Source organism: Monopterus albus, unplaced genomic scaffold (assembly GCF_001952655.1).
Source record: "Monopterus albus unplaced genomic scaffold, M_albus_1.0 scaffold99.1, whole genome shotgun sequence".
In the NCBI taxonomy this organism is placed as follows: Eukaryota; Metazoa; Chordata; class Actinopteri; order Synbranchiformes; family Synbranchidae; genus Monopterus; species Monopterus albus.
The window spans coordinates 448,634-459,443 of record NW_018127979.1 but is presented as its reverse complement, the minus strand read 5'-3'; the positions used below and the strand labels follow the sequence as shown (position 1 = coordinate 459,443).

General features: G+C 41.1%; 1 protein-coding gene across 2 annotated transcripts in view; it reads right to left on the bottom strand.

The window, feature by feature from the left end:
- The window catches only part of shox (shox homeobox), a 9,609-nt gene extending 7,847 nt beyond the window's left edge, over positions 1 to 1,762 (bottom strand). For both annotated transcript variants that reach the window (XM_020609251.1, XM_020609252.1), the window contains exon 1: positions 1,359 to 1,762. In XM_020609251.1, coding sequence (XP_020464907.1) covers positions 1,359 to 1,605 — 247 coding nt within the window. In that variant the 5' untranslated portion in view covers positions 1,606 to 1,762. The remainder of the gene's footprint in view (positions 1 to 1,358) is intronic.
- Positions 1,763 to 10,810: the final 9,048 nt, after the last annotated feature.

The following is a 10,810-nucleotide window of genomic DNA, read 5'->3' as shown; positions in this document are numbered from 1 at the left end:
TCACTGGGCACTATCAGGGCCCTTAGGCCTGGCAGTTTGGCAGCAACACACACATTACACAACCCATTGCTATTCCTTCAAGAGAGAGAGGCCTGTGGATGCATTTTCAGCCTCCATTAGTCAGTGTGAAACGTCAGTGTCGTTAGAAAAGTAAATTAGTCAGTGTACATGCCAGACAGGGGGTGCAAGCGACTGAATCCGGGCAAAACGAAGAAGATCCAGGTTTAACTCGGCGCCTCCGTAAAGCAAACTGAGGTTGTTTCAGGCTTTAAATACAAAACACTACGTCTGTTCGTCCTCGTAGGAGCCTTTATTTTTTATTCCAAAGCTTAAAACATCTGTGTCTCGCACGGTGTCATCATATAAGTTATTCTATTTTTATAAACTGTATTGTACTATTATCAGTGTGTTATTATTAGTAGGAGAGCTGACAACATGAGGCAGTTGTTTTGTAGTTTACTGACGCGAATCTTTCTTCACAACTGAAAACCATTTGATTTTATATACAAACCTACTAAATTAACTCATTAACACAGAAGGAGTTTTCCCAATTATTGGCTGGTTTTAATGAAAAGAGTAAGCCAGATGAACACAGGCTGCTACTGCTACGGGATAAATATAGAAACAAGTTAAAATTGCTAAAAGTCTTCCCACTGCACACTGGCTGCTGAGTGAGGGAAGGCCTGTCCTGCTGTTTGCTGTTGCTGTTTTTAACCACTTATTAAATGGCAGGCCAATTTGATCAGCTGCAGATTTTCACAAGGATTTAACAGCTGAAATTGGATTTAGTTCCTTCCCGGTGCACAATCTAACGGAGTATGGAAATTGTACACGTTATAAATATTACACTACATCACAGTCACATTGTAGGCAAACTTTAAATTGATGCAAAACAAATAACCTCCTCCTCAAATTTAATATAACACTGTAACAGAGACGAACTGTTGCCATAATGCATCGTGACTGATATTTTTGTTCTGGCACAAAATATTCAATTTCTATTAAAATAAGGGTAAATTTGGTACTAAATACAACAAACATAATGTAAAAAATATAAGAAATGTAGCTGTGATTTTTTTTGATTTAGCCAAAGACTGTGTGTCTGAAACAATCATCAAATGGTTAAAACAAGGTTAGACCATAGGCCCGCCTCCTGCTATGTGAAATAATAACTGGAATAACCGAATAACGGGTTAACTTTGTTAGTCTACTTGAACTGAACGCACACCCTTATCTAATTTAAGCTCTTTTACGCACGAATTTGTTTTTTCAAAGCGCCTCCGACATGAAACCGAGGAACTTGAGATATTATTACAACACAATACGAAGCATTTCTTAACATAAAATAACACCCATACCCTCTGTCGCCCTCGAAACATTAAACTCCTTCAGTTTCTCCTTTTCCAGCTCGACGTGGTCCTTGAACAGATGCACCGGGCAGTGGTTGCTCTCCGTTATGTCCTGCAGGTTTGTCTCCGGGCTGCCCAGCTCCCGCGCCCTTGTCAAGCCGCTCTCCAAAACTTCCCTGTACGTGATACTCTCTTTGCTGCTCTCCTTGCTTTTCTGATCGAAAGATTTCGACACAAATGCCGTAAGTTCTTCCATGGTCGGCTCTGTCGCTCAGTAGAGGTCCTGGTAGGGGAAATCCACCGTGAATTCTCAGTGATATGCCTTACCCTCTCTGTGTGCCAGTACTGCTCACGGATACGCTCTTTTTTGGAGGCTGGCAGCAGCGATAGATGGAAGGGGTGGAGAGGAGGTGAGATCACTCCTGCTGTTGTGACTGTGTATTTGAGAGCACACTACAGCAGCTTCTTTTTTTCTTTTTCCACAAATCAATGATGGAGCTGATGGAGGCGGTTAATTGAATTACAGGGTCATTAAAATGCCTACCATGGGTTGCTCCTGCGAGAAGGCTGTATATGGCTGTCTAATTAATTCGGCGAAAATTTAATTAACGCGATTAGAAGATACAAATAAATATAGGTTGGGGTTGGCCCTTACTTTACGTGTGAGTGCGTGTGCTTGAAAGCCATTCAGTACTCGGTCCATAAGTCATCTGTAACCCTTGGTGTATCAGCTGATTGGGTTAGCACTCAAGTTATCCGTCTAAAATCGCATGGATGTAGAGATTCAACCAGTCAGTTTAGAAGTGCTTATCTGATCCAAATATATCGAGATGCTCTTTTCTAAATAGCTTTTAACACCACACACACTTCAATTATACTCCGTTAATATGAGAAAAATATTTAGACCCAGGCATTTTATTTTGAGGCTAATTCTGTGCATAAAAATTAAAAATATTTTGTCCTCTGAAAGTTGTTTGTTTTCAGCTTCCCCTATCCACAAACTAGTAGCCTGCATTCATTTGACTTAAAAATGGAAATCATTAAGGAAAGTAACCAACACATAATTACGGGAGGCTCTTCTAACTAATTGTAATTAATATTTGGCTGCTACAAATTCGGCTCCCTTTTGAGTATTCACTTGTAATCATTTGCGGTTTCCGGTTACAAACAGGGGCTGCAAATCAATAGACATCAGCAGTGAAAAAATGTTCCCTCTGTTTACAGGATTTTCATGAGAGTAAGTGAGCCCATAATGGCTTAACGTTATCTAAGTCGTTCATCGGTCCAGCACACAAACGCAAAAGGCTGGGAGAGGAGTGTGATCCCCTGGGTCTGGCGCCCTGAGCGGCCCGCCACTGTGAAAGTCTCATATCTCAGTTCTCTAATGACTCGGTTTGATGTCGCTCCATTTATCAGTGAGCCCGCTTCACATCACTGCGGCTGACGCGCAAGTCGGGGTCTCTCCCTCGTGCCATGAACTGCGCCTTTTGTTGTTAATAGACCTAAATCCTTTTTAAGACGCAAATCTGCGCTCCCAGTCGTGTGCCTCCGTATTATCTCATAATAAAGTGCCTTTTACAAAAGGCGCACGCAATAATCCTCCAACGGGGGCTTCCTAAAAATAAAACGAAAGGAAATATAACTTTAACGCACGGATTCTGTGTCCAACTTTGAGATTTAATGAAGAAATTATTTCTCTCTCTCTCTCTCTCTCTTGAGATTATTTGTTCAGTGGCCATTTTAATGTGTAATTTAATATATTTTCTTATTGGATATGACAGCAGAAAATAAAAAAGCAGACTCTGACCTTTTCAACCAATCTGTGGAAATAAATGTACTGTTTACCAAGATCGCTTTAAAGTGCTGCTTTGCATGTTGAACTGGTAAGCTCATTTACCATTCTTCACCAAAATATTCCTCCAGAATAACAGAGGAAAACATGGCCAGAAGGGCCACAGGCACTGCATGTTTAATATGAAAGACGGTGCCCAGTTAAAGTAAGACAATGTGTAGCACCGTGTTTAATTATTTTACCACATTTGATGCTTTTTCCAGCACATTCAGCTGCAATAACGATCCAGCTCCACTTTTTGTAAGGATTTAAAACTGTCATCGACTTGAGCCATGTGGTGTCCAGTCAGCAGCAGCCTGGAGGAAAATCAGAAGAAATCTAGGAGGGATGCTCTTTACGCACCGTCGCTGGTGTCGCTGTAGTTTAGTGGCCAAAAACTCTTAAAGGGGCCTCAATCATATTTCCAGTTGCCGTTCATTCTCCACGAACCCAACACCCCGCCTTTCCTGCTGCAGTTGCGGGTCCCAAAAACGCATCCCATTTTATGCATTAATTATTCAGGGATTTATTTATTACAAGTATTGCTTTTGTTATTTTATCCGTGCAGTGTGGCCGACCACAGGACAGACAGGGGACGCAGTGGGCTTTAAGAACACTGGCCTGAAAGATATAAAGTTAAAGAACAAAAACTCAAAGCAATAATAGAAAATGCACTATAATAGATTATTATTATAAGTGGTAATGTTATATTTTATTACAATTAATTTTATGTAATTCGAGATTTATTTTACGTAATTCCAACAGTAATAAGGACAGACACCAGACTTTTAACTTTGAAATATCTGTCTTTATTCAAAACTTTATCTTTATGCTCAGTCTTCAGTTTTACACTATAATATTAACTATATGTTATTTTGGGGGTCTATAATGTTTCTCTTACTTTTTCTAATAAGTGATCAACTGAATTAATGCAACAATTAATCCACATAATCCCCAAAACTCAACAAACCAACCTGAAAAATATTTGATTAGCTCTTTTATTTGTGTTTAAAATATTGTGAGTGCTAAAAATTTCCACAAAGTTGTGGGCAAAACATGTTTCATTGTAGCCACAAGTAAAACACAATCTTGACTGAGTTGCAATAGGTGACAAGCACCATTCTTTACTGTCCATAAATCTTCTCATGTCCTGGGACATTATGAAGACATCAGCAGACTTAAATGAGTGTGTGCTGAGTGGAAGAGAGCAGAGACAGAGAGCAGTGGAGAGAGAGGGAGAGAATGTGGGGGACATAGTGTAGGGATGCAAAGCTCTGAGTGAATTAGGACTGAGTTGCCCTCCCTCATTAAACATCAGCATTTACTCATTTGGGTAGCATGATAAATACGAGAATTAAGCTGCTGGAGCCTATGTAATGGTCTCAATCTCTTTGGTCTGTCAGTATCTTAGAGATGAGTGGGAGGATGTACAGGGAGGGTTGGAGCAGCCATTACAACCGGTGGACACGAGACCTCCCTCCAACACATACCACAACACTGTTTCCACCTGCCCTACCAGGCTAATCCCTCGTGTGTGAAGGGCCAGATGATCCTAAATGTAAATCTGAGTTTCTGGAAGTTTGCCAAGATTTTTTTCCATTTACGAGGGAAGTCATCTACTAAATCATTTATATAGTCAAAAATTGGAAATTAAATAAAAAAACACATCCTCTATAACAAATAATGCCTGTGTGTGAAAAAGAGAAACTAACGCGGCCCATCCTGCACCTCAATAAAATCATAATATATGACAGATGTGATTGTCTAAATGTTTTACTTGGCTCTAAGAGAGCAGAGTGAGTTTTGAAAATTTAACTTAAAAGCAACTACTGCAGCTCTAGTTTCTAATATAATTTCCATGACCATAAAGCTTCTTTTAGAGCAGCGCTTATCTCCAAATATCATCATCTTGTTCTATAGGGACAGGGGGGCAGTGAAAAAATGCAATAAAGTGATATACCTGAATCTGATTTCAGCATCACAGAGGCACTGTACAGATGTGGTGCTGTGCAGAAACTGAAAATTGGATTCTTCCCCTGATACAAAAAAATTTAAAGTTTTCTTTCATGAGGAGAAGGAGGATTTTAACTTGTAATCATGTTAATGGCAGTGATTGTGTGTTTGTTTATTAGAGTCTTCTGGTTTGTCTGCAGGGTGCAGGCATTTTGTGGTTTGCTACATTGCCTGGTGCCTTCATTTAGGTCGTTTTCCAGCGCTGCAGCAGTCCATGGAGACTACAGGCTGCTCTGCATTCAAAGGCCTTGTCTGCTATCTAAATGAGGCTTTCAGGGAAAAAAATAAATAAATAAATTCCACATGAAAATACCACAGTGTGCTGAACATTAGCTTGCACTTGACTGGGATGTTTTGGGAATATGTTGGTTCTCCATTTTGGGTTGTTATTTTTCCCAGTGTATTCTCTAAGTGCTACCTACCCACAGGGCACAGAGGCCTCTTGTTGAAGGAAAAAAGGCATGAAATTGACATTATACCCTTAAATGCAGTGCCGATTTGCAGGGAAAACAGTAATCCACCGACAATGCTTGTAAATCAAATACATATTCCCTTTCTCTCCAAGCTACAATTTGCTCTTCAGATAAAATATACTCATTAAACTTTAGCATCTCTTTTTTCTTTAGCATCTAATTTTTTCCTGTTCTTTCTGCCTGAAATAGAGCGTTTTCCCCTCAAGTTTCCATAAGGATACTGATATTCTTACAGCCAAATACTCAGGGGAAATGCAACAATTTATACAAATCAATAGCATTCAAATAATTCATGACTGATCACATGGTGTTTTAGCTCCTTATTTGCAGTAGAAACCCGTGTTTTGTTTGGCTCCCAGAGGGCAACATAAAAGACCGAGTGAGAGGTGGGAAGAACTGGGAATGGAACTGGAGAGAGTGCATGAGGATAATAGGACGACGATGATCATTTGGTGCACAAGACTGAACCTGTGAGTCAAGGCTAACAAGATGTATCATTTATACATTATTTACACGTCTGGGCTTCTCAAATATTTTGTTACATCAGGTTTGCATCATTGTCTTTGGAGAGGACATGGCGCAGTGACCTGCAACAATAAGAAGAAAATGCTACTTATGGATTTGTCTAGTATCTGTTGTTCCTCCACCAGCAAGAACCACTATACAAAACAACAACCAGCATAGCAGTCAGTGCCATGCTGAGCTCAGTTAGATCCTTCAGCGTTGTCCATTTGAAATTACTATTATGCGTGTGGCAGCAAATAAATCCCAATTTGAGCAGTGTTAGTCAGTCACAGCTTGTAATACAATTTAATTCTGTAAATGTGGAGATGGATCAAGTTTCCTCTTGGCAGGGGAACCATCCCACAGACATGTTAACAATGTCTTCAGAGACCAATGAGGCCCATTTACAATAAGTATCTACTTTAAGTCGCTTGCTTTGTGTGTGTCTCACCACAGCAGGCTATAAGGAGTCCCTCTGGTGTCAGCCGGAGAGCAGCCATTTGAGGCAGGCTGGCTTTTATGGACTGATGTTACACTTTCTCAATCACACAATTAAAGCCTCCTCTGGAGAGAGCGAGCAAGAGTGAGTGTGTCTTCTGTTCATAGTGCAGAGAGCAAGAGAGAAGGAGCAAGAGGGAGAGTATCTTTTACAGAGAGTGATTTATGTTGTGGTGTTGAGAAAAGAGAAGTCCTTGATAGATGATTTCATTAGAATTAATTAACAGAACTGAAGACCCGACAGAGACAGAAGAGACAGGGAGACAGAAGAGAGGAGAGTGGGATTTGAGATACTGAGGGGAAAAAGGTGAAGAAAACAGAGAGAGGGGGTCCACCCAGGAAAACAGAGAGGTAGAGCTGAGGGAGAAATGGTGAATGGAAAACAGATGCCAAAGATTAGGATGAGAATGACTTGTTTTTCTGTGCGAGAGGTTAGTGTGTGATCAGACAGGGGTGCCCTCTGTAGCTGGGACTCAGAGGAAAGTCCCAGTAAAACTAGTTCACCCTCTACAAGCTCTTAGGGGCAAAAGCTGTACATACAGTATGTGTGCTTTTCACTGAACACACTTGTGACACACCGGCACGCCCACATGAATGCGTATGTGGGTCACAAGTGGGTTCAGTGCAAGACTGATCCGCCATGCGCCGCAGGCTGTCTCTGTTGGCTGAAGGCAGGCTTTGATGGGTCAAATCACTGCCTCTCTTCTATCAGACATGTCTATCATCCCGTCCCTTTGAATTTCTCATCTCTCCTCCAAAGACACAGGCCACAACTCCAGTCTCCTTCTTGTAGACCTCAAACCTAGTTGGACATCTTTAGATGTGTGCATATAGACACTAAGCACAGGTGCGAGTGGCATGCAATATTTTTGACTTATCACAATATGCCTCAGCTTTGACGTTTGAGGAATCCGCTGGACACACAGACAAGCACTGTCACTACTGCGCGGTTAAGAAATGGGAATTTTTAGCACTGGAAGAAGGTGAGCAGTCTGAGGGAAATGTGGACAAGGAAGGCTGAAATAGACAGGAATAAAAATTGCAGTTTTTAAAAAATGTCATGTGTCCACAAGCCATCAGTGAAAAGAGTGTAATGAAAACTTTGTAAATAAGTGATAAGATCATAACCAAGTCCTCTGATTAATTAGTAATGAGAAAACCACTGGCAGGCCATCATTAGTGAAACATTGTTGTCGGGATGATTAGCATTCAGCTACATTTTAGCTTATATGTTTCTTACATGCTGGTTAGTGAAGTGGCCCGTCATTATAAGCTGCCAGTGGACAGCTCAGTGAGCAGCTTTAGGCACCGAGCACCTGTCACTTCTCATCCGTCCATCCTCGCCTGCTTTAGCTCAGGTCTTTGGAAGGAAGACGACCCTCAGAAGACCACAGCAGCCTCAGCAGCTGAGAGCAGTAATTAAACTAATCCCTCTCAGTTCATTTGATACATCTAGGTACAGGCAGCCCAGATGTGATACTGGAAAAGTGTCGTATTAAATATAAAGTGTAACAAATTCACAGTGCAATTCCTTTTCTTCTTTTAATTACACCACCTCTTTCATCCCTCCTTCCCTTCCTCCTCTTCTGTCATCCAGCTCAGAAGGATTCAGTCACCAAACATGTGGTCACATGACATGAATGGGTAATCAGTAGGCATTAGTGCGTGTTAACAACCCCTAAGCTGAAAGATGATTCCCCTCTTGATATTAAATAGACAACCAAGCAGAGCAGCAAAAGGCAAATGGCCCTAAGCCTCCAGCTACGCTCCCCTCCAAAGTTGTTTTCCTGGAAGATTAGGCGATTGACTAATGGTGTAAATGCTGTTAATTACCGGCACCAGTACCCCAAACAGTTGTCCCTGCCTGTAACTAATAAGAAATCAATTAGCTAATGAATTGGTCATTAAGTGAAAAGTAATCTTGGCCGAGGTATTTTTTAATGATTTTTTTTTTTTTGCCTATGATCCTGGTTAATTGCCGTTGTCATACAGCGCTCTCAGCTTTCAGCATGCCTAATGAAGCTTCATTAGATCATAACTGGCACTCTTGGAAGATTTGCGGGCAAACCTGCTTCCCAATTATTTTTAATTGCCAGACATTCTGCACAAACAAGTGCTGCTGCACCTTGTGGAACAGGAGAGCTCAGGCTGGCTGTGCTGCGTTTCCTTCATGACTTCATTTGAAGCGATTAGAGCGTGGGGCAGGGTCGCCGCCGAGCTGCTGCTGTCTGTGGAGGATTTAAAGAGCCCATCAGCTCAAACTGCTGGGCTCATTGTTGCGCTTCCTTCCTCACTTTGATTTGGACTGAGGAGAAAAGCAGCTGCTTCCAACGTGGCTCTGTCGCCCGTGTGCACAGACACTGACGGACGCTCTGTCTGCTCCCTATGCACACAGACAAAGAGAGATTCACGCACTGAACTGGCATTTCCATGCAATTACAAAAACACAGACAGAGACAAACACAAATATAGAAACACACACACACAATGCTTGCACCATCATACCTGTACATGTGTCAGTTGACAAAAACAAAGGAGAGAGAGCATCCCTCCTGGGCATGAATAATTATGAAAAGACAAAAGACTCTTGTTTTTTTCCCCTTTTGTATCGTCTTCTTTTGTGTGTGTAGTAAACCCCAGTGTAGTGTACTCTGAACGCTCCACTAATAAGATGGAGGATCAGTCTCTCCATGGTGCTCACATAACACATTTCTAATCTGACCCTGTACAAATATCTCTCTCTAATGTGAAGAGGCTTGTGTTGAAAACAGAACTGCTGAAGCTCTGTCAATCCTGCTGATGCATTTCGACAGTTTATCCTGAATTTGCCTGTTCCTCAAACATCAGGTCTGTTACTCTACCATTGCTCTAGATGACAAACACAAACAATACAGCTTCAGCAGCACAGGACTGAAACATGGTTTTGTTTTGTAGGTAGCAAAAAAGATTACAGAAATGCACCCAAAATCAATGGCTGGTTCTGAAAACAGTGTTTGTGAAGCTCAGGCTCACTTACTTGGGCAGAAAACAACAGTGGGAACAATGTTATTACCAACAGCGTATGTCAGAACTCTGGATTAATACAGCTGTCAGCCAAAGGCATAGTCTTCCAATCACAAAACTGTTTTTTGCCAAAACACTGTGCCTTTGAGAAATCAGCCAATCTTTCTAAATTCCAGGGGCTTGATTCTGTGGCCAAGGCCTCTGATTTACAATGATGCCAAACTCCTCACCCCAGGTGCCTTTGTGTACATGTGCGACTGCCTGCACATGTGTGTGACACACTGAGAACGGGGCTGTCCTGCTTCACTGGCACGCTAAAGTTTGATGATGGATGAATGGCACTCCAGATGTCTATCAATATTTAGCAGCAAACATCCCAGACAGGTGGGGAGATATGGCACCTGAGAACACGAGGAGGTGCAGCTAGGAACTGGTGACTTTTACTTTAACTGGTTGAACTGGAAAGTAAAGCCTGTCCGAAGCTGGAAGTGGCCCACACAGGCGTGACCCTTTGCATTCGGATACTTTTGTTTTACTGGATTAGATTGAAAAAATTGCCTTTATTTTTAATAGAGCCTAATTGCACATATCTGTGTTTCCTTATAATAATAAAAAAAATCCAGGTCCCTTTGTGATCAGGACAGCAGTAAATCCTTCTAGTAATAAAAAGTAAAGAGACATTTGTAGAGAAAATTAGAACAATTTGTGTGATTCTTCTGATATGGATTTTTGACCCAAATTTTTATTTGCTTTTTAATAATCAAAATAAATACAGATGATTTTTTTTTTTTTTACAGAACCCAGGAACAACCCCCTGGAAATGTTCTAATATTCAGTACAAAGGTGAGTGATTATAGAAGGTCTCAAAATTACAACCTGCAGTTATGTCATTAATTTAATTATTTAAAGCAGCAAACTATCATTTTTGTCGTGTTTCGGAGATGTTGAAACATTTGTAATTGTGACATTTGTCAAATTGTTTCACTTTGTTGTACACAGTGAAAATGTCACCAGCTCACCAGGTAATATTAAAGTAAATCTTTTAATGAAGTAATGAAATAAGATTGCGCTGGCACTGCCGACCGAACAGGTGAAGCCTGACAAACAAAATTTATCAATCCCCTTTTACTACATGTTGA